The 23,866-nt window shown below is 52.1% G+C and overlaps 2 protein-coding genes across 3 annotated transcripts; both read right to left on the bottom strand.

Annotated features, from left to right (window-relative positions):
- Window positions 1-30: 30 nt before the first annotated feature.
- LOC114071275 (lysophosphatidic acid receptor 6-like) lies at window positions 31-3,251 on the bottom strand. 2 transcript variants are annotated; one of them, XM_027909062.1, is made up of 3 exons: window positions 2,957-3,251; window positions 945-2,188; window positions 31-230 (listed from the first exon to the last, which is right to left on the bottom strand). In XM_027909062.1, exons 2-3 carry the CDS (start codon window positions 2,011-2,013, stop codon window positions 214-216), a joined length of 1,086 nt encoding a protein of 361 aa, XP_027764863.1. In that variant the 5' UTR covers window positions 2,014-2,188; window positions 2,957-3,251; the 3' UTR covers window positions 31-213. The 2 variants fall into 2 exon arrangements, with proteins under 2 accessions (XP_027764863.1, XP_027764862.1); XM_027909061.1 differs by lacking the exon at window positions 31-230 and having other exon boundaries at window positions 837-2,188.
- Window positions 3,252-4,649: 1,398 nt separating this feature from the next.
- Window positions 4,650-23,433, bottom strand: PUSL1 (pseudouridine synthase like 1). The gene is made up of 8 exons (XM_027909063.1): window positions 23,319-23,433; window positions 22,014-22,071; window positions 17,132-17,319; window positions 11,889-12,038; window positions 10,182-10,355; window positions 8,631-8,685; window positions 5,829-5,991; window positions 4,650-4,788 (listed from the first exon to the last, which is right to left on the bottom strand). The coding sequence occupies exons 1-8, from the start codon at window positions 23,375-23,377 to the stop codon at window positions 4,757-4,759; spliced, it is 879 nt and encodes a 292-aa protein (XP_027764864.1). The 5' UTR covers window positions 23,378-23,433; the 3' UTR covers window positions 4,650-4,756.
- Window positions 23,434-23,866: the final 433 nt, after the last annotated feature.

Genomic DNA, 23,866 nt, shown 5'->3' with positions numbered 1-23,866 from the left:
GTGCCAGGGTTTGCACGTGGCAGCCTGACAGTTTTGGGGTGGCCTGGGGGTGGAGCAGAGCAGCGAGTCTCTGCATCTCTTACCCCAAAAACCCTCATCCCTCTGAAGTAAACCTGGGTTGTCAGCCAGGGCCTGTGGTTTTTCTGGTGCCTCAGATGAAAAATCCTCTCCCCGGTCTCAGCGTTTTCATGGGGTGGGAAACTCAGCGGGTTCTCAGAAGCCACGTGGGTCTGTTAGTGCAAGAAAAAGGGGGGTGAGAAAGGTCAGATGTGTTTATATCACAAAATCTGACTGAAAAAGAGAGAGAGCTTCGATATTTGAAGGGGACTGCACCCTGCAAAGAGCTGTGGCAGGAACTGCCCTCCAGCAGGGTGTGGAGAGAGGAGCTTGTTTACCACTGACTGATAAATACTGGGATCTGCTGCCTTTCTAAACTTGCATTAATACATGTCCAGCTTGAATCCAGGAAAGCCTGTCCTGGAATACTCCTCAGAAAGCCAAGTGAGGATGAGAAGCCCCTATTTGGCTGTGGAATGTGGGCTGTGAACCCAGGGGAGAACACACCAGATCCCTCCAAAACGGGGAAAAACCACGCAGGGCTGCCTGAATCCACCTCTATCCATTAGGAGGCTGATCTCCTTCAAGTGGCCCTTTCCTGGGCTGTGCTGCTTCCCAGAGAAGAGAGCCCTGTGTTCTGCCAACCCCGAAGTTAAACAGAACAAGCCCAAAACACCACTGTAGGTGAACACAGCAGGTTTCAGCACGTGCTGGGAAGGGCCTGTCCGAGGAAACAGCTCCCCCAAGGGCTGTGCCAGTGGGCTGATCAAAATCCCCAGCTGGTGGGCACTTCCCTCCAGTGCCTTAACAGCCACCACACCAAAAAACAGCAGGTTTTACAGCTTTGCTCGTAAAGAAACAGCTGGAAAGATCACCCCTGTACTTACTTGAAGCAAACCAGTTGACTCCATCTCCGGGGGTTTTGCTTCCACATCTCTGCCAGAGTTTATAATCACGGGAGGGCTCCCCAAAATTCCGGTCACAGATGGTGAACACCTTTTTAGACCTGAACCTGAGCCTGAAGCTGCAGTGCCAGTGCCTGCTGGAGGAGCTGTAGTAGCACAGGAGTGGGGTGAGGCAGCAGCTGAGGCTCACCAGGGCCAGGCTGACCCTCCTCATCCTGCAGATCAGGGCGGACGACGACTCGTCCCGGATGACCTGGACCCTCACCAGGAAGCGCAGCAGGTGGGCGAGGTGATGGGGGAGGAAGCACAGGGCGCAGATGGCCAGGACGATGCAGACGGTGCCCAGGGCCCTCCTCCTGGACGCGCCGCGCTTGGCGCGCGAGATCCCGCCGGCCACGAGCGGCCACCCCACCAGGGCGAGGGAGAAGGGCACCCCACACCCCACCACCACGGCCAGCACGTCGTGAGGGGCCGCCTGCCGGGCCCGGCTGCCCGTGGGGATGTCCTCGAAGCAGGTTGTGGTGGTGTTCCCCACGCCCCGGCTGAGGAGGGGACCCTCCAGGGCGAGCGGGATGGCGACACCGAGGGCCACCACCCACAGGGCCGTGGCCACCAGCACGCAGTGGCTGGCCCTGATCTGGATGTAGGTGAGGGGGTGCAGCACGGCCACGTAGCGGTCCACGCAGATGCAGGTGAGGAGGGCGGTGCTGAGGTGGATTTGGAGGTGGAACAGGGTCCCTGTGACTCGACAGGCGGCGTCCCCGAAGATCCAGTTGCTCCCGTGCAGGTGGTAGTGGATTTTGAGAGGCAGCACCCAGACAAACAGGGTGCCCAGCAGGGCCAGGTTGAGCAGGTAGATGTAGGAGTGGGACAGGTGCTTCGCTCTGCAGGACAGCAGGTAAAGGGCCAGGGCGTTTCCCACCAGCCCCAGCACGAAGGCGACGCCGTAGGTGACAGGGAACAAGGAATGCTGGAAATCTGCTTCCAGCCAGAGCTGCTCTGAGCTGCCACTGGCAACTGTCTCATTGGAGGCCCAGGAAACGCCTGCCATGGTTTCTGCTGGAGAGAAGAACACCCAACACGGGGTGAGAGCCTCAATCCATCCCTCACCTCAGGAGGTCCCGGAGTTTTAGTCCCTCTCGATGAGCCAGAGCTAAAGCTGCACCACAGATGTTCAGCCTGGTGAGGTCTGTGCTTCAGAGCTGCTCAGATGGAAAGCAGTACCACTAGAAGGGAAAAAAAACAAGTCACTTGGAACACCAGCATTTGAGTTTACGCAGTAAGACAGCATTTACCGGCATTGAAATCACCCCAAGGTGACAATAACAGAGGCAGCTGAAATCTGAGTAAACCAAACACAGACTCTTCAGTAGAGGCCCCTGAAAAAGTTAATCTTGAGAAAAAAACAACTCAGCCACCAATTGCAAAAGGCACAAAACTATGAAGGCTGCTGGGTACTTTCCAAAGGAAACTCTGAGTTCACACTTCCTCCCCCCACGGTTGTTTTTCTAACAAGGGCAAACCCACCAGAGGTAAGTGGAACACGAGAAAGGAAATAAAAAAAGCAGGCCAGGTTTGCTTACACAGGTCTGGCACCTCATAGCAGAGGGTTTGTAAACACAGGAGGGGGGAATTTATACCAACCCAGGCCTGACTTTAGGACTTGGAAATGACCTTTATCTCAGAGTTTGGCAGAGCAAGCAAGAGCCACCGAACGCCCACCTTGTGCAGGTTCAAAGTGTAGTGTTTGCCAGGGAATCCACTCCTGAATTGCTGCCTGGGCAGCTGAGCCTGAGCTGCTCAGTCACTGCATTTGATAACAAGGTTTTTATGGCAACCAGAAGTTGGGGAACACCTGCAGAAACCTCACTGACACGTATTTTTTGCACTGGGATGTTAAAATTTGGCCTGGTTAACACTCAAACAGTGTCAGTATTTAGGGTTTTTATGCCCTGTAAAGACTCACAATAAATTTAGTAAGAAACAGAACTTACCAGAGCTCAGAGCAAAAGCTGCAGGTGAGTTCAGTGGCCTCTCCCAGGTCATCACAGCCACCAGGTCCCTGCTCAGCTCCTCTGTGGGGAGTTTGACACCCGAGTGGTGAGTTCTGTCACGCTGCTCTGCAGAGAGAAACCACAGGAAGCCACGATCTGTCACTCACACCCAAGACAGAGCCCCTGCCCTGGCAGTGCAGTGTCCCCCAAAACTGGGCAGAGAGAACCAGGGGGGGCTTTTGTTCTGCCCAAGCACCCCCTGTACGAGGGAGGCACAAAACACCCACCCAAAAGCCACCCCTGATCCCCTCCAGTCCTCCCCTCCCATCCCCAGCCCTCCCATCCCATCCCATCCCCTCTGGAACTGCTCCAAAACGGGCCTGGAGCTGCACTCCCACTCCCCTTGGAAAGGGGGGAAAAGCAAAGGAATGCTGCCATTCCCTCTCAGGAAAACCTCTGGCTAAAAAAGTTTGGCAGAGCTGAAGGAGCCCTCACTGCTGGTGCTGGAAAATGCCTGCAGGCTGCTCAGCATCCCCAGTTCCCTGTCCTGATCCAGCCAGGATGGGCCAGGAAGCACAAAGAGGTACCACAGGAGCAAGAGAAGCAGCTTCAGGCTCTGCTTTTCTGTGTTACAGACCCGTGGAGACTTTGGGAATTCATCCCTGTGGGAATAAGGAGCTCCATGGGAAGGGAGAGGGCAGCCAGAAGTATCATCTCACCTTTTCCTTCCCATGCTGTCCATCAGGATCTCTCACTCAGTGCCTGTGGCCAGAGGAGAGGGTGGTTTTCAGCACCTCAGCTCCCACTGCAGGAGTGTCTAACCCAGGTATTGTTTGTTCTGTGAGCCAGCATCTTCATCTTCCCTGTGACCTGACATTGTAACAGTCACTTCATAACCCAAACAGACAGAGATTCTGGTGTCACTCACGTGGAAAACCCCCACAGCTCGCCCAGTGTGTATTTATTGCCTGGGCAAGCAGGCAGGACCTGAGGTTGGAGTGGTTAAAAAAAGAAAAAAAAAATATTAAAGAAAAATATGAGCTCTCTGCACTCTGATTCACAGGCCCTGAGATCTCTGACAGACCCAGAACACTCTGCAGCCACCAAAGAGAAGGGCAAAAGGTGACAACAGGCACATCAGAGCCCAGCAGCAGCAGCAAGAGCCACCTCAGAGGAACCCCAAAGGGCTGTCTCGTGGTCATCCTGACTCACCCGAGTCGCTGCTCCTGTGCTGGGACCATCAGAGCTGTTTTAAGTGACCTCAGAGGAACTCTGGTCTGTACAGAAGTGGCTTTGTAAGCAGGGGACAGGATGAAGTTCCTGTGCTGCAGCTCAGCAGAGGAGTGAGTGGTGATGGGGAGAGGAAGCAGCAGCACTTTCAAAGGCTGGGGCTGTAAATCACTCATCAATCAGGCAGCAACAGCTGCCCCTTGCCCTGCACAAAGGCAGGGCTGGAGAGGAGAGGAAATGCTCAGCTCTCCTCTGCTCTCAGCCTGCCTTCCTCCCACACACACCCCCACAGGAGGAGAAAAGAACACCACACCAACAAAAAACCCGAGCCCCTACTCCTTCCTCCTCCTCCTCCTGAGACAGGCACCAGAACCCCAGAGAAAGAGCAGTTATCTTCAGTTATCTTCCTTTTCCCTTGGCAGCCTCAGAGGGCAAGAACAAACGATAGGAAGATGCCTCCAGCCACAGTCAATGGTTTTTATTGAGACAAGGCTGTGTCCCTTGGCCAGGCTCCATCCCACATCCACAGCAGTCCTTTTCACACACAGCTCATCCCCACAGAGCTGCTCTTCATCCTCCTGGGGACACTGCCATGGCCAAATCTGGGAGGGGAGAGAAGGAAAAAAAAAAAAAAAAGAAAACATTGACTTAGGGGAAAAAAGATGGCACTGAAAGCACCTGAAAGCACTTCAAATCTGCAGTGTGCACTTCCCCCTGGGCTCCCTGCCCGGGGGCACAGGCAGATCTGGCAGGGAAGGAGGGGGACAAACCCAGCAGCTGCTTTTCCAGGGCCAAGCTGAGTGCCCAGAGCTCATTCCAGCTCCCTGCACTGCTCTTTGCTGCTTCCCTTCCCCTCCTGCCCAGGGCTGGGCTCTGCTGAGCCCGGGGAAGGTCTGAGCCTGGTTAAAGCCCTTTGAATGCACATTTTATGGGCACTGGATTAACCACAGACACTTCCAACACCTGGCTCTCCCTAGCAGGGATTTCAAACTGCCATGACATCCATTTGCTAATCCTGCACTGCTCCTTTTTTAAGCCAAAAAAACTGTAATAGCTTCTCACAGAGTCAGGGAATGGTTTGGGTTGGAAGAGACCTTAAAGATCATCTCATTCCAACCCCCTGCCATGGACAGGGACACTTCCACTAAACCAGGTTGCTCAGAGCCCTGTTAAACCCAGCCTTGGACACCTCCTGATGCTGTTAAATTAAGACAGACACTATATAAGCAAAAGGATGCTCTGCTCTGTCCTCCAGCCTTTACAATACCAAGGGAAAAGGGAACTGAACTGGATCCACAGAAAATCAGGTCTTTATCCACAGTCTGGGACAGAACAAGAATTTATGAGAATTTAAAGTACCATTTAAAGCCACTGCCAACAGAACTTCTCTCTTACTAACCTGAAAAGGAAGAGGGGAAAATCTACAAGTGAAAAATACACTGTTTTTCCACACCACCTGCTGGGAACCCCTCTGTGTCTGACACCCTCGCTGTGACCTCCACTAGATGATCTTTAAGGTCCCTCCCAACCCAAACCATCCAGTGTGGGGTGTCCACACGAGCCCCAGGCCGTGGGAGTCACTGCCCCCTCTCCTCCCCAAGACCTGGCTCCCCCAAAAAAGCCATTCCCAGCATCCACCCACCTGCCTCGTCATATTCCACGGATTTCAGGAAGAGCCCCGAGGGTGGGGCCATGGCATTGGGAGGAAAAGCCAGGGCATCCTTTGCCTCCAGCAACTCCTTGACGTGATGAGGTGCCAACCTGCCCTGGCCAACTGCAACCAGAGCCCCAACCATCCTTCTGACCTGCAAAGACAAGAGGTCACAGTTCAGGAGCTGCCCTGGCAAAAAAAACTGCAGAGGAGATGAGGGAATTCTGGCCAGGCCCTTGTTTTAGGTGTCACTGAAGCACCTCGAGTCACAGCCCAGACTCATCCATCAGGGTTCAAGCCAGTCCTGGCTGCCCCTTGTGTGCCCTTGGCATCACCCAATAATCCCCCCAGGGAGCACTTCCAGTGCTCACTTCACCTCTTCAGCAAGATCATCACCCCTCAGCCCCTGGGCTCTCCCCAGCAGCCACAGCCACCCCAAAATCTGCAAAAAAAAGCTGCTCTTTCCCCTTTCAGCAGGGATTGCAGGGGCTGCCTGGGTTCTGCCCTGCCTGGGGTGACACACTCAGCCCGTCTGCAACGTGCAGTGGGATCTTCTCAGTGCCCAAAGCCGGCGCTGGGGAAGGGAGAAGATGCAGTGAAAACCACCCCATTTCCTCTAAGCCCTTCCCTGCAAACTAAAGGCACCCACAGGACCTGCAACACAAGGATCTCCAGCCCCACAGCAGTGCCTTGGAGCAGGCTCTGCTCCCACCACATGTGGGCAGGGAGCCGAGCAGGGGCTGCTTTCAGTTCCAGAAACAACAGCAGCACCCACACATGGTCTGTGGCAGGAAGCTCACACGCCTGGTGGGGAGCTGAGCTCACAGCTTTTAACACACAAGCAACACTTCTCAGGTGGTGGGGAGGGGGGTTATGCAGGGACTTGTTTCTCTCTCACAAAGCCAGGAAAAAAAAAAAATCACCCGAGTAGGACATCCCACCGGCAAACTGGCATTTTCACACACCTCTGCTTGTCACAGCTCCCCTTCCCTCCCTCCACACCCAGCAACTCCAGGCCTGGTGGGCTGGCAGAGATTTCACACCTCGGTGCTCACCTCCTGCACAAACATCCCTCACACCTCAGCGTCCTCCTGGCTGAAAAAAATTCCTCCTGGAGGAAAAAAAGATCCCTCCAGGAGGGCCAGGATTTGGAGCTGCCAGTGCCACCTGCCCACCAAATGCTGCTTCTCCATCCCTGGTTCTCCATCTCTCATTCCCCATCCCTGGTTCTCCCTGTGTGGTGGCCACAAACATCAGTTTATTTGGATTAAATAAACGCTCACTCTGTTAACGCCCTTTCAAAGCTCTCCCAAACCTTCACTGCAGCGTTGGGATGAATCACTGGTCTGAGTTTCTGATCCAGAGGCATTTAACTGAAGAATAAACCAAAACCCACTTAAGGTCATGTTTATCACTGGTGAGGAGGAAGGTCCAACAAGCCAAGAAAGATTTATCCAGAGGCAAGTGCTGGCTCTCCCTGTGTGCTCTGAGCCTGCCTGCAGGATCCTCCACATCTGTTATTTTATCCACCCTCACTAGAGGTCATTGCATGCCATGACTTCAGCTTTGATGTCTTCACACTCGAGAATCAGCTGGGAAAAAAAAAAACCCCACACACTAATGGTCCACATCCTGAACAGCCACGTGTTTGGTGTCTCCCCCCCCACTTCTGCAGGGCATTCAGCAAAAAAAAAATGTATATATAAAGGTTTTGGGGTGGTTTAAACCTTTTTAATAATGAAATCACCCGGATTTCAGTACTTATAGACCCCATATGAGTGAGAGCAGAAGCTGAAGTTGTACAGAGAGAGAGAGAGTTGAAGTTCAGGTGTTCAGCCCATCCCTGCCTCACTGTTACCTTGCTGGGACCAGGGCTGAGAGAGGCTTACACAGACAACTGTTTCCTCTCCTCAGGGGCACTGAGTGGAATTTCCCTTCCCAGGCACCAAAATTGTTACCAGCATCTTCTCCTGGTCACCAGAGCACCTGAGGGAGCAAATCCCTGCTGGGCATCAAGCCCTTCCCAAGCACGTTGTTGTCCTTCCCCTGCTCCCATCCAGACACCCACTTGCCAGAGCTCCCAGAGCATTGCTTGGCACAGGATAAAAAACACAAACTGGGTTTGTCAAAACAGGGCAAAAAAATAGCTGCTTGCTGTTCCCACAAAACACCCCCTCTCCTCCAAAAAAAAAAAAAAACAAGCCCTCTCCTGCCTGTTCTCTGCCTCCAGAGCGTGACCAAGGGCAGGAGGGGCAGAGTGAGAGCAGCTCTTCCCTAACCAGGTGATGCCTTAAGTTGGGAACAGAGAGAGAATCTCACCTGAGGATCCTAAGAGAGTTATTTAAAAATAAAACCTCCATGGCAGAGGCAGAGAGATCCTGCAGAGCCTTCCCACCGAGAATCACTTCGTGCTCCAAAGCCAGGAAGCAAAATTCCAGGCAGGCTCTGCCGGGCCCAGCGCCATCCAGCAGAGCAGGAACACATGTCTGCTGGGTTTTACCACCCCACTGCAGGGACCAGGATGGTGGAAAACAAAAACTTTCCATCCTCCCACGCGGGTTTGGGAGGTTGGGACAATCGTTTTAGGCACGGGCTGAAGAGATCCTGGTTCTAATGGATCAGAGGACACGGATCCTTGACCTCTCCGCTGCCCCAGGACCCTGGGAGTGTCACACAGCTGGATCAGCAGCTCTGCACGAGATAGAGCATTGCTAAAACAAGCAATATTTCCAGAGGAAGCAAGGCTCTGGTTCTTGGAGGCAAAGTGTTTGCTGGACACAGCCCCAAACCCACCTGTCGGTAAAGAAACGACCTGCTCCTGAACTTCACCTCCCAGAACTCCAGAGGCCTAAGGAGAAAAAAAAAAAAAGGGCATTTAAAAATCACATTTCAAATGGTTCTTTTCCCCACAGATGAAGTAAATGTCAAAGATGACAGTGAGGCAGCTGCACTGCCCCTTGTTTGGAACCCCTTGGCTCCTCAGACACAGAGGATTTCTGGGATGAAACAATCCCTACCTGCTTGGCATGTTCCTAGTCCGTCACAAAGACCCAAACCCCACAGCTTCTGTCTCTGAATCAGAAAACTCCTGGCTGTGGTTATCACTGACAAAGGATTCTAAGAGAGACAAATGCCATCATGCTCCTCAAAGCCATTCCTTTCAGCCTAAACGTTCATTAAATGAATTAATATTGAGACACGTTTACAAAAATGACTCACTGCCAAACCCAAGTTTGGCTGCATGTGTCACCAAAAGCAAAAATATTCCACCAGGAGCTGGTTTGGTGCTTTGCAGTGCAGTTTTTAGGTTTGTTTGCTCTCTCTCTCTGAGTTGTTTTTGGCCTCCTGTGGGATGGGTTTCTGCAGCAAGTTATGCAAAGAACGGCAATTTCCCTGTTTTACATTAAAATTGCAGACTTAAAGTATGTATTAAATCTCAGAGATCAGTCCTGTGACAGTAGCAGGGCTGGACTGGAGGGTAACCCTGGTCCATCTGGTGATCTTGAGAGACTCTCAATGGTTATTTTCAGGTGAGCTCAGGACTCAAAATAAAAGAGGTGGTGGTTTTTTTTCCTGATCAGAAAGAACAAAAAATGGAATTTGAGACAGACAGCAGCCAGGTTTGCTTTCGAGCTGAAACACAACCGTGAGAGAAGGCAGCAGGAAAGGGAGGGTCACATTCAGATGATAAATATCCATGATCTATTCTGGGAAAAAACTTCAGCTTCTGCTCTGAGAGAGAATGCATTCAGCCACTTCATTTCAATACTTGCAAGACCTGGTTCCTGAGAGAACTCGACACTCCACTATCTTTTGTTTATGTAATGACTGAGGAATATTGGATTTCAGCAAAGTCCCCTGGGAAGGCAGCAGGAGCTGGTGGCGTGACCTGAGTGGATCTGCACAACTACAGCACTGACCCAGGTGCTGGGTGGGTTTTTCCCCCTCTATTTCCAGCCTTTAGGCAAAGCCAGGACAGCAGCAGGGGAGGATATTAAAAAAAATAATAAGCCTAACCCTTGGCAGAGCTGGTTTTTAGCAACCAAACCGAGTGTAAAAGTGCTGGAACTGCTCCCTGCCAGATTCCAGCCACCAGTTCAGAACATCCGGCCTTTCATGTACAAACAACTGGACCAGTTTCCCTCGCCCTCATTCCTGCTCATCCTTCTCCCTGAGGACCCTGGGGAGGAGAGGGAAAGGAATGGATTTTTCCAAGCTGTCACTCAGCAGAGTCCCAGAACAGGGATGTGAGGGCAAGGCCAGCGGGAGATCAGCCCCCAAAACAGGGCTTGGGAGCAGCTTCTCAGCTTGGAAAAGACCTTGGCAGGGTCTCTGGGCTCTCACCTGTGCTCGTAGTGGTGGGACAGGAAGCCAGGAGAGGGCTGGATGTCCACCTGCAGGATGGTCCTGACCGGAGACTTGAGCTGCGCGTCGTCGTTGAGGGAGCGGAAGGTGCTGAAGTCGTGGGTTCCCAGCAGGAATTGCGCTGCCTCCTGCATGGCAGGGACGTTCAGGGGGCTGGAATTAAACACACAGAGCCAAGGGAAGGGAGTATCAGGTGGGAGCAGCGTGTTAGAGGGGGTCAAAGGCTGATGAATCCGTGAAACCGGGCAGAGATTTCACCTCGTGGAAATGCATTTTGATGGAGCCCGTCCTGCAATGGCCCAAAGCACAAACCAAAATGCCCAGTGACCCGAGCTCTGAGGGAATTCAAAGCCCCAGGCTTGAAGGGCTGACAGCCAGGAGGTGAAATTAGGAAGGAACAAAAATGCAATGAGGGAACAAACAGGGCAGAGACCAAGCCAAGGTAGGGATGCAGGAGGAAAGTCCAAGGGTAAAACTCAGAATCTCAGGTGTCACTCAGATTTCTTCACCTGAAGTGTTTAGGTCTGTTCAAGATGGCCTTGGTTCAATGCTGTTTCATAAAGCACACTGTGCAAACAGCATCGAATTCTGCACTTTCCTATTTATTTTTCCCTTGCACAGCCCACAGAACAGAAAGTCAGCAGTTTAATGTTAGGGCAATGTCATCTTCACTCCTCTCCTAAGACAGCTGGAATCCCATTTTTTTTCCCATTACCCACAGCTGTTATCCCAACAGTGCTGGTGAAATGACCACAACTGGCCACAAACCTGGTTTTCTACAGCGCCTGCAAAACTCCAGGTTTCTTGAATGTGTGTTTATCTCAGTACAACATATAAACTAAAGGAACAATAACAGATTATCTTCTGGGCTTTGTTTGCTTATTTTTCTCACCCGATGTTTACCATGCCCGAAGATTTTAGTTGGGTTTTGTTTTATTTTTTAATGGCACTGAATTTGTTTTTTCTTCCCCTGCACACACAAGCACTGATTTGTTATGACTCGGTGGTTACTCCAAGAACAAAAGTGAACACCGAGCTCGATACCCTGATTTATTATTGTAAGGTTTGCTCAGAGCCATTGGCTCTCACTGTTCAAACACTCAGGGAACGAGAGAGGAGGTTTAGAGAAATGGGGGGAAATAAATAGGGCTCAGTGATCACAACTCGGGGCGTTTCCTCGCCGAAATCCCGTCAGTACAAACAGGGGATGAGGCCTCACCCGTGGAAACTGCCCCCCCAAAAGCCAAGCCTTTCACAGAATCACAGAATTTATTTGGGGTGGGAAAGCCCTCCCAGCCCATGGGAGATCCCCACCTTGTCCCCCAGCCCAGAGCACTCAGTGCCACATCCAGCCCTTCCTTGGACACCTCCAGGGGTGGGGATTCCAAACCCCCCTCGGCAGCCCCTTCCAAGGCCAGACCACCCTTTCCATGAGGAAATTACCCCTGATGTCCAACCTGCCCCTCCCCTGGCACAGCTTGGGGCTGTTCCCTCTCCTCCTGTCCCTTGTTCCCTGGGAGCAGAGCCCAATCCCTCCCAGCTCCCCCCTCCTGTCAGGGAGTTGTGGAGAGCAAGAAGGTCCCCCCTGAGCCTCCTTCTCTCCAGGTTGAGCCCCCCCAGCTCCCTCAGCTGCTCCTCATGGGACTCTTCCTTTCTTCCCAGGGATATCTGATGGCAGCTACTCACCCTCCTGCGGGAGCCCAGCACAGATCCCGCTCAAACACGGGCACCTGCGAGTGGTGGGAACAGCCCAGCAACAGCCTGTAAATGTAGGTCCTGGACAGGGCAGAGAAGCGGGCGTGGAAGCTGCTGGGCACTCGGTGGGCACTCAGGATGCTGCAGGCACAGAGGGGAGGGAGGGAGATGGACAGAAATGTCGGGTGTTAGTTGTACACGTGCTCCTGGCCACGCTCCAGGTGAGAGGCAGCACCTCCCCAGCGCTCTTGACTCCCTCATCCCCAGGTGAGGAGCTCACCTTGCAGCACGCCCCACTCTCCTGCTTCTGCAGATCTGCCAGCCCAAACTGAGTGGGAACAACCCCCACCAACCCCCTGACGACAGACACCCCTGTGCTCAGTCCCCAGGGCAGCCTGGAGCAGATGGAGACAGCTGAAAGTAGGTCACTTCCCTGCCACCTCCCCCCCACAACCTCCAAGACACACACAGGACGGAGATAAAGGTGAATCCCCCCCATCCCCGAGGTGGAGTCTGACTGAAACCGGCAGGATGAACCCTCTCACTTCACAGGAACATCCCCCAGAGCCCTTTTCTGCTCGTGTCTACTCGTCTCCCGCTGGCTCCAGGCAGTTGACTCAAGAAGGAGCTTTCCAGGCAGCTGAACTTCCCTGTTTTCTTCTATCAGCAGCAGGGAGAAATTGTGTTTCTCCAGGCCAAGGCCATCACTCACAGCCAGCAGGGACAGCACACCTTAGAAGGGAGTTTTCCCCCTGCTGTTTGCCCTCCTTCTGCCTTTGGAATTTGGTAGAGGGAGGAGAAGGGACCCAGACAGGGTAAAAAAAAGGATACCATTTGAGAGCATATAACAGTCAAATCTGTTTATTTACTTTAAAAAGGTTGGTGCGGGGCGGGGGGGGATTTTTGCCAGCTCAAGTGTCTCTGGCTCACAGCCCTTCACTGCAAAGGCTCAGGCCACAGAAGGAGAAATTAAAGCTGAGCCACAGGCCCCCACAAAGATTTGCAATAACAAGCCCAGGAGATTCCTTCACTGCTATAAACCACCAGGAGAAATGCAAACTACATCCTCCAGGCCTGCAGTGCAGTCCGAACCCAGGACCTCCAGCCTCTTCTAAACACAATAATAAAATTATTACACTTATTTTCCTCTGCCTGCATGCCTCCACAAGCATATCATCTATCCTGAGCTTCTCTTGTTAACACTTCTGTGATTTTTTTATTAAATAACCATCCTTTTAGGGTGATTCTTTCAGAGAAACCTATTTATGCTCACATAATTCTTCAAGTCAGGCATCCTTTCCTGCCTCTCCAACCAGATGCAATTGCTGCCACAGATTCCTTCCAGCTAGGAATATTCCAGCAGCTACATTTCAGGCTTTGTTAAGATCCCAGTTTTTTTTGAAAAGGGTAAATAACGGTGAATAAAAACTCATGGCATTCTTCACCTTTCCAACAGAACCTGAATTCCAGAGGAGGCTGAAGGGAAAAAAACCCAAAGACACATAACTAGAAATGACAATGTATTGGACAAAGATGTCCCCCAGAAGCACATCCTGCTCTCCTCACCGACAGCACAACCCAAAAGCCAATTTGCAGAGGGTGGGAGGAATCCCAGCTCTGCCTTGTCACTCAGACAACTTTCACCAGAAACAGGAGGTGTGAGTCTACTCCTGGCACTACCATCCCTACTTGAGGGACAGCAAAAGTCCTCCTAAAACCACCCCATCTATGAGACACGCTCTGCTCTTTGAGGAGAGGATCCTTTCCCATATGTTTTGCGAGTTTAAAAGGCAGAGCAGTCGGTAGAGGAGACCCACCACCCCACAAAGGAGGTTATTGTGGCTGATGGTACAGTCAGCCCGCTTGGAATCTTGTTTCCCTTCCAAGCTCCGCCACCAACAATGTGTTCTCACAAAGATCCCTCTCTCCATCACCCCCTGCTTGCAACCACATGAAAGTCTGGAGTTCTCTCTTCAGCATTAGGAGAGAATTCTCCTTGGCAGAGCAACACTTGCAGAGGGAGGGGGTGCTTGCTGAGCACACGTGGGCTCATGCCCAGCACCGGCTCCTTAATGGGAAGCAGACGAACCATTTTGGAAAGGCTGAGCCCCAGGGAGGAGGAAAAGCTGCCTGACAAACTCAGACTGACTGAGCAGGGCTGGGTTGTGCTCTACCACAAGGTATCACCTCCTGAAACCTGTCAGATCTCAGGGTGGGACAGAGAACTCCTCCCTTCTGTGAGATCCCACTGCTGCTTCCTTTTGGAGGTTTAAACCTTCTTCAGCAGCAATCCTGGTTGCTCTTAGGACAAGCCTAACTATAACTACGGGTCTGTAGGACTTCCAGCACTGAAAGCAGCACTTTTAGCTCTCTAGGACAACTCATTCCATTAAAGCTCAACACCACCACTCGCAGTTACAGCCCCGAATTCAGGGAAGAGGGACTGAGAGTCAGTGGCTGGGGATGCTCAGAACAGACTGACCACTACAGACAGACTCCCTGGCTGTAAAATCAACAGAGTTTTGCTCCCAAACTGCTTTAGTCTTTTAAGGAAGGAAACCAAAACCATGACCTACTTCAGGTTCCCTGTTACTGCTAAAACATCCAGAAAGGGTTTGACTTCCAGGGAGCACAGATTCTGACCTAGTTTTCAGGCTGAGCAAAAATGAACAACCCAACCCCCTGCCCAAGTCAAATCCTATTTCAGAATATTATTTTTAATTCTGGAAAGAAACCCTCTCCAGCCCCACCCTGGAGCAGCTGCTTTAGACTTCTTTGCACGTATGTCAGGGAAGGTGAGAGCTGTCAAGGGACAGGAACTCCCAGTCAGCTTGAGAGAGAGAGAGAGAGAGAGAGATTTGCCTTGTGGCCTCTCACTGCTGAGGAACTGGATTTGTAAGTGCAAAACTGTCAGTCCTCTATTGCCACGCTGATGTTCCACCTCAGGTTTGGGGTGCAGGACCTGACTTGTTCCTGGCTGGCTGTCCCTGGGCTGTGGGGTAGAAGCAGTGGAAACACAGTTTGCTTTTCCTTCGGGTGCCCGCTGTGAAACCTTTGCTTTAACACTCCACCAAACCTGCAGACTGCCAAAACACATTTCTGCAACCAAGGGGGGAAGGGAGGGAACATTCCCCTCGTGGATTTCTGGGGGTTGACATTCATGGGTTTCTAGCCTGAGAATAACAGCCACCTCACCCTAACCCTTAGGCTGAGCTCAGACACAGCATGGGAGGGTTTCAGGGAGGGGCAGCAACACCTGAGCTAACATGGACAGTCAGGAGACTGCCAGGATCAAAGGGAAAAGGCAGAGTGGCCTTATGCTGTTCCTAAAACTGTCTGGGGAGCTGCCAGAGGAACTGCAAACATCAGGGAGAAAGGTCAGCTCAAGCAACACAACAAACAGCCACTAACAGGAACTGGGTGTCTGTAGATAGAAGGCGCTCACAGTGCCTTCCTGCCCTCCTCCCTGAGCTCAGATTCCAAGGATTTCACTTCCTCTTCCCCTTCACCCTCTCTGATGGCTCCCCTGGTGCTCGTTCAGAGGTGAAGGAATGCAGCTGGCTGAGACAGCTGCTGCAGCCTCTGCCCCAGCTGAGATCCCAAAGAGAAAAGGTCCCACTGCACTTCAACAGATGCAAAGCACCACTGACACACAGCTCCAGAAACGCTGCAGGAGTCACTGGAAAACCCAATCCCGAGGCCAGGAGAGCTACAGGCACCAATATTTGGCACAGACCTACAGAAGTGGGAGCCCGGTCACAGCAGACCTTCCCGCAGCAGCAAGTGCCGAGCCACCAAGTGTCACACACCTACCACCCCCGTGACCATCAGCACAGGCTGGAATTTGTTGCCTGGAGTCACTGTGCCCTCTGGATGTGACACAGCAGAGTCCCTCCATCTGATGCAGCTCTTTGCATCACACAGCACACTTGGCTTGGGAGCGGCCACTGGACCAGCAGGTGATCCCTGCAGCCCCTCCTGAGTCTGGAGCAAGCTGTGCCAGGGGCTGCTGAACTCCACAGCACTTGCACCCACGAAAAGAACCTCCTGGGAAAAGAGCAACACCATCACCCACCTCCCAGACCTCCCCCAGACCCCAACCTGTCCGAGCACCTGCCCATTCAGAGCCGGATTCGTGGCCCTGGAGAACCGAAATCCGCCCTTGCAAAACCCAGAGTGATGTCAGGCCCCAAATCCCAGGCCTTGCTCTGTCAGCATTTTAGGGCAGGTCCTGTTTCACAAAGAAGGGATTAGGAAACAAAGCAGGCAGGGGGAGTGGAGCTCCCAGTCAGGGCGCTGCTCTCACAACAATCCCCTCCCTGGGGTGGGCAGGGGGTGCTTTTACGCCCTGGGCCCTTGCTCTGCCATGGGGACTCTGCTTCTGTAATCTCCTGATGTCACCAGACATCAGAAGGGTGACAGCCATGGGAGATGGAGGACCTGGGGCCTCTGAGCAACCACCAGCTGGCACCCTGTGCCCAAGTTCTTTTGCTCACCTCAACACCTCCTTATTAACTACCCCCCTTCTTGCACAACACTCTGAAGTGCTTTGACCCTCCCTACCTGTGCCTTGAAGAGTTTTCACTTATGCAAATAAGACAAAGTAACACAGGAAAGAGCAGAGCAGAGCAGCTGCTGGCAAATGACATGTTGATTCTATGGCACAGCACAGATTTGGCTTTCAGGCTAAAAATCCCAGTGCTTCATTCAATTTACACTTTGACCATAAAAAGTTAACGTTCCCTCATGTCTGGGGGAGAACCAGAAGTGACGCCTGACAGAGGAGACACAACCACTCGAGATGAAAATTGGAGAACATGAAATTCAACCCATATTTTAAAGCCTTCCCAATGTGTGAAGTAATTAATTCTGTAATTGATGCACATTCCTAACAGAAACCATTGATTCCATGATTATTTCCTAGGTCTCCTGCAGAGTAAGCCCACTCTGAAACTCTGCAAGAAATAATAACTGAAAGCTGTCACTCCTCGTGCTCTGATGATTTTTTAATTATATCTACATCTATAAAATAATTATAATTAATATAATTATTAAAATCGAGGGAGGTATTAACTACTTTAATTGCAGCAGAAATACATGTGCAAGGGAGTGATTTACCCACCCAGGACAGGGGAGAAATCCATCCCGTGTGTGAAAGCGAGGGATCATCACTGCATTTCCTCCCGTCCCCAGCAAAGGCAGAACAGCAGATTTTGGACTTGGCAGCGACTCACCGGATGGGCTCAGGCCTGAGGTGGTAGTTGAGGCTGAGCAGGAGCTGCTCCTCGCTGAAATGGGGCTTCCCTGGGCCCCTCTGGATGTCCAGGTGGGCGGCGTTGCAGAGCGCGTGGACGCCCGCGTCGGTCCGGCTGGAGATGTGGAACTTGATGGGAACGCTGGCCTTGAGGTTCTGAGCTGCCTTCTGAAAGCCAACAGGAGATGGGTTCAGCCACAGCAGGCTCACCTGGAGCCAGCTGGGAAATCAAAAACATCCCCCTCCTTGCTCAGCAGGTGTTACTGCTGGGATAGAAAAGCGATTCGGAGCCACTGCGGGCACAGGAGGTGGTGGAGAGGAGCCTGCCTGGGGGACTCCTCCCAGCACCAGGGGCTTTTCACTTTCTGCCCTGAAATCACCTCAAATGGAACACCCAAAACGCCACATGAAGCTTCCCTTCACGTAGAAAATCAAGTGAAAACACTCACCTCCCTCTCCTTTGCCTTGTGCCACTGGGTGAGTGAGAAGCAAGACAGAGGATTAACTATTCACACCAACCATCCCTGAACTCACTGCCAAAAACCCAGGCCCTTAAAGGGATGGAAACCAGCCAAGACACCAGGCAAGGTGTCTGAAGGAGCTCAGGCTGCAGCCTTTGCTGGCCAGGATGGTGCCAAGTGCTGTGTGGTTGTTGCTGTGGTTGTTGCTGCAGGCAGGAGTTCTTTTCCACCCACAATGGGAACAACACACTTCCATCAGCTGTGGAGAGCAGAGGAGCCAGGGGACCAGAGCAGGGGCAGCACAGCACCTCAGGTAATGCATTTATTGCTCCCACTGAGGAATATCAACACAAACACAGCTAAGAACCAAGAACACAGCTCTCAAAACACACCAGCAGCGAGGAGCTGACACTGAGCTGGCCCAGCAGCTACAACCAACCACAGCACAAACAGCATGGATTTTACTCGTATTTTTCCCCATATATTCCTCAAGAGTGGTTTTCTTCAGGAGCCAAGAGCTGCCTCACCATTCAGGTGATGCCTCACTCACCCCAAGACCTCTGTCTGGCACAGCAGGGCTAAGGCAGAAGGCAACAAACTTCATTACAACATCAGCCAGTTTAAGATTATTAGAGCCTCAACCCCCTAAAATTACACAGCAGCTGAGGTGCCCTTTAAAAATTAGTCAGCAAAAATGCACTGCAACAGGATCCTCGAGGTCCTGCCTATGGATCTTGGCAGGGATTTGCTGGAGGATCCACCTGTGGCTCTGATTGTTGTTTCCCTTTCCCAGCTGTTCCTCTCCACACAGCTGGTTTTTATCCCCCTTTTATTCTGCCTTTCCCTTCTGCCCACTGACTGGAAAAACAACTGGGTGAATTACTAAAGGTTCCTGCTGGGAAAGTAAATAAACCCCTGCTAAATGAGTCACTAATAAGGTGTCTTTTAATCAAGATTCACACTCAAACAAGAGCAAAAAGGAGAGATGCAAACACAGTCTTCCTTTGCGAGGGCAGGCCCCGAGACAGAAAACCCAGTGAAAATTGTTACAGGGAATAACAGAAGCATTTGAAAGACTGAAAACCCACAAAAGAAGGCAGAAAACCAGAGGAATGACAAGAAATTTCCTTCTCCTTCCCATCCCCACTCCTGAGCAGTGAAGCCAGTGGTGGTCTTTATTAGATTTTAATTTGGTACAAGAGCCAATAAAGCTTGAACTGCTGACTCACAAATACCTTCCAGACTCCCAGTTTGAGCAGTCAGGATTCTGAGCTCTCAGAAATGCACAGTTCAAATGCAGAGGAAGGCAGGAAAAAATGTCCCCGAGCTGCAGGGGGAGGCCTGGGAAACAGAACAAAACTGATTTTTTCCCCTTCCTAATCCTGCTTTTTGGAGTTCACATGTGGTTACAATTAACAGTGAAAATCTTTATTTATCACCCTTAAGCAGAGAGAAGCAGACAGAAATTAAATAGCCTTCTGGAGCAGACCTTGGCTTGTGCCTCAGCAATTTGTCCTAAAGCAGAAGCTGATTTTAAGAGCAAAGTTTCTGAGATGTTTGGGTTGCACAGGCTCCTCCCTTTCCTCTTCTCCCCCTCCTCTCTCATCAGACAAAAACCAGCCACTGGAAACAAGAGTTGAGAGAGAGAACAGTGGAGAACATGGAAAACATCCTCTTTTTTTTATTATTTTTTTTTTATTAGAGGCTTGGAGAAGTTTGGATCCCACACTGCATCCCATTTCAGTCTGGATGATGATGAGAACGTGGTTTCATGGTGTGCAGTGGCCTCAGCAGCACAGGCACAGGGGGGCTGCACTGCCTGGCCAGGGAAGCTCTGCAGGATTTAGAAACGACAATGTTCTAATAAATAATAACGTGCAGGCTTCTGGTTGAGAGTCATCACAGCCTCCCTGACTCACTGTGGGTGCTGTGTCAACTGAAACCAATTCAAAATCTCCCTCGTTTGTAGTGGGATGGGTAAAAGTCGAAGTGAAAGCCAGGAAGGAAAAGCTGAGAACGCGGATTCTGCTGGAAAGAAAGGAAAAAAAAAAAGGTTTCCAAAGCGACCTCCTACGTCACTGATATTATTATCAAAACAGGGGTTGAAGATGACAGTTCTCTTGGTCTGTTTTCCTTTCTTTCCTCCTCTTCTTTCTTTTTCTCAGGGGGTGGGGAAGAGGGGAGGGCAGAAGGTTGGAGCAAAGCTGCCTTGCATAGCAAGGAGCTGGTGTGTGTGTGTGTTCCTTCTCTCCTCTCCTCCTCCCTTCTCCTTTCATGAGGAATAATATCTGGCCTCAGCACAAGGCTGCTGGCCAAAAACAGAGCTCTGTGTGGGGAAGATCAGCTCTGGGCAGCATCCACCAGCACAGTGGGAGAGGGCACACTCAGGAGAGGTGGCACCCACCAGGCACGAGAGGGAGAGGGTAAATCTGCGGGTGCCACGAAGGTGTTTGCCAGCACAAACAGCCACTCACCCTGGCTAAAGGGGCCACGTGGGAGACCTCCCGTCACAACAGGGACATCTGGGAGGGCTGAGAACAGAACATGAAGTCCTGCATCTCACAGATTTCCACAAAAAACTGGAGGGAGAAAAAGTCCCAGGGCTAAAACGTCCCCGCCTGGGGAAGCGAGGGCTGGGATTGGGGTTGGACCCATCACCAGCAAGTTGGGCTTCCAAGGGCTTCGAGATAAATGTGCTGCCTCCAAGAAAGAAATAAAGTGTTTTCTTGCAAAGCTCACCCCCCCCCTCAAAGAGATATTAAAAGCTCCAACAAATATCTACATCTGTCCCAGAGCTAAAACAAGTTCTCCACTTCCTCCTGACAGTCCCAGGGCTCTGTTACAGAGCAGGACTGGGGGCTGCAAAAGCTTCTGTGTCCTGTATGATCCAGCATTTTTACAGAGACACAGCCCTCCTGGCACAGCCCCAGCCCAGCAATTTTTTCTGCTTGCCTGTGACTGCAAACAAATGTCTGAACATCTCTGGGATACAATAAGGATCTCATTCCAGGTTTCATTCTGCCCTTTCCTTCAGTTGCCTTCCTGGCTCTTGGAGAGCAGTGGAGTTCAAGGCTGCACAGAAAAGGGAGGAAGGAAGAGAAATTCCTACAGGCTCCAGAAGTTTTCTATTAGAGTTGCTTTAAGACTTCCCATGTGGTTCCAATCGACACAGCAGTGCCCAGCATCAATACCACCACATGAAAGCAAAGCACATAGCCCAGAACTGGCCTGCAAAGTGCTGATACTGTGAAAAGACAACACCAAATAAGCTCATGTTTTCCTTTTTTTTCTTCTTCTTTTCTCCCCTAATCACCCACCCTACACTCATCTGCCTGTTCAAACAGAGTAACTGGGATAATGCAAAACAACTGCTGGGCTCAGCCAAAGTCCTGGGGCTGAGGCACTGGGATGGCTCAGAGGATGAGATAAATGAGATAGAAAGTCCTCTGGGCTCTTCTTTCAAGACCTGCACAATATTTATCCACTTTCCCTGCAACGGTCTCAGGCAAGAAGCCACAGAAATACACCCTGAGAACTCTTGTTCAAACCAGGACTCCTCACACTTTCCCCCTGCAGGCTGGGGAGTGAGGGCACACAGGAACTCCCACGCTCAGTGGTGTGGAAATGCCTTGGCCACGGTCACAGAGAGAGGCTGGGTGGGACAGCAAGTCCTTCTGGACTCAGCTCTTCCCCACACCAGGCTTGTCGCCAAGGCAGAGCACGGACTGTGGTGGGCACCCCACCTGCACCCTGCTGCTTTTGTGACCAAAAATGAGGTGCAAAACGGGTCTGGTCTGACCCACAGCCATCAGCCTGAACCTCTTCAGCAACCTCTTATCTCCTTGAAATGCCCGAGCTTCACTTTGAACCGCACGACGCTTCCAGGACAAACAGTGCAGCTTCCTTTTGATTCCTGCCCTGCACCATGGGATCCACCAGCAGCTTGTAATTAAATTACAACGGGATTACAATGCTCAGGTGGGCTGAGCTTTCACCCCATGACCCATTCCCTACTACATTTTGCACGCTCACTCCAAGCCCCAACAGCATTTGGGTCCTGAAGGCCATTCTCATATTCTGGGGGATCCCTGGGAGCAGCACAGCAACAACCAGGAGAACAGGATCGTAATTTCTTTCCCCTGGCATATCAGAACTCCAAAAGAATGGAAACAGCAAGGAACAATGGACATCCTGCTGTGCTTTGCTCTGGAAACATCCATCAGAGGCATCCTCTCCCAGGAGGACGGAGTTTCCAAAGCCATAAAGGATTTTGCCATGAACTAGAACCCAGGCAGTTTGAAGACTAAATGACATTATGATTAGCAGGGACCTACCTCCAAATAATTGACATTATGATTAGCAGGGACATTCTAAATGACATTATGATTAGCAGGGACCTACCTCCAAATAGTTCTGGACTCCAACCAGTGCCTGATCACTCCTAGTCTCCACAACCCCACTGCAGAGCAAAACAAACACAGCAGTCATTGAGACGTGTCAGCACTCGAGGGCTTGATGTTAATGGGAGGGACTGTTTGTTTTTGGATCACCTGGATCTTCCCACAGAACCTGCAGGGTGCAAACACTCATGGGTGGGCAGGAAAACCGATGCAGGGGTTATGGGCAAGAAACGAGCCTGGAATTAAAATCGCCCTTAAATTATTACTGTCTGAGCTGCCCCTTCAGGTGGAGGCTGGCTGGGAGATAGGGCAGACAAATGACACCAGTTTGCAGCTAAAACTACTCCAGGGCCAGGAGACAGTTGCCAAATGCAGGTGCTTTTCTGTCAGTGCCATGGGGGGACTAAAGGACCGTGGGGACAGTTTGTGAGGAGCCTCCTTCTCTGCTGCAGAGGTCACTGCCCTGCACACTGAAGAGCTGGGAGATTCATCCCCAGGCTAACCCCACCCAACTGGGCCTACTCAGAATAATTTGAGTGCTCACAGTGGCACAGACCACACACTGTGAACGAGCTGTGGAGTCTGGCACAGGATGTCACTCTGTGACAGGAACACATCACTTCACCTGCATCTCTGGGCAGCACCAGGTACCAGAGCACTGAGAACTGGCCACAACCAGGCACCCCTGCAGGAAATACAGCAACTCGTCCCTCCCTCCCCAGCCTAAGTTTCCCTTCTTCTCTTTCCTTAGACCTTTTCTCTTTGCTAATTTTATGCCTTTCCTGCCTGAACCACCCTCACACTACTGTGCACAGCAGGAAGCAGAGCCCAGCTCCCTGCGTGCTCCCACCTGCTCAGCGAGGGATCATCCCTCCCCTGAACACTGTTCCCATCCATTCCTTCCCACTGTTCCCATCCATCCCTCCCCAAACACTGTTCTCACCCATTCCTGCCCTGAACACCGCCCTCCCCAAATTCTGTCCTCCCCAGACTCTGCTCTCACCACTTCTCATCTGAACACTGCTCTCACCCATCCCTCCCCAACCTCTCTCCTCCCCAAACTCCGCTCTCCCCAAACTCCGCCCTCTCCATCTCACACCTGAACCCTATTCTCACCCATCACCCCCCAAATTCTGCTCACCCCAAACTTTGCTTTCCCCAAACTCTGCTCTCCCCAAATTCTGCCCTCCCCATATTCCACCCTTCCCAAATTCTACTCTCTCCCCAAACTCCGCCCTCCCCGCTCTCCGCTCTCCCCATCCCTGCCCAGCTCTCCCAGTGCCGCCCCAGTCTGTGGGGCACGTACCTGTACCTGGTGCCAAAGTACTGAAAGAACACCAGGCACCGGGCCGGGGCACAGCCCATCTCTGCCGGGGGGAGACCCCCGCACCCTCCCCGGCCCCGACCGGCCGGGCAGCACCGCCCCTTCCCCCGCACGGCCCCGCCGCTTCCGCCGCCGACCGCGGGGGGGGCCGCGGGGAGCGGGGATGGAGCGATGGGAACCGGGATGGAGGGATGGGAACCGGGATGGAGCGATGGGAACCGGGATGGAGGGATGGGGAGCGGGATGGGGCGATGGGGAGCGGGGATGGAGCGATGGGAACCGGGATGGAGCGATGGGGAGCGGGGATGGAGCGATGGGAACCGGGATGGAATGATGGGGAGCGGGATAGAGCGATGGGGAGCGGGATGGGATGATGGGGAGCGGGATGGAGCGATGAAGAGCGGGGATGGAGCGATGGGGAGCGGGATGGGCACATGAGGACCGGGATGGGCGGGAGGGGCAACGGGGTTGAATATGGGGAGCGAGGATGGGGCCGTGGGGACAGGGATGGGATGATGGGGAGCAGGGAT

The sequence above is a fragment of the Empidonax traillii genome, unplaced genomic scaffold, assembly GCF_003031625.1.
Source record: "Empidonax traillii isolate 1590-97213 ecotype Southwest subspecies unplaced genomic scaffold, ASM303162v1 scaffold1936:size116929, whole genome shotgun sequence".
Lineage (NCBI taxonomy): Eukaryota > Metazoa > Chordata > Aves > Passeriformes > Tyrannidae > Empidonax > Empidonax traillii.
Note: the sequence above shows the minus strand (reverse complement) of the source record. Positions and strands in the feature narration are given on the sequence as shown.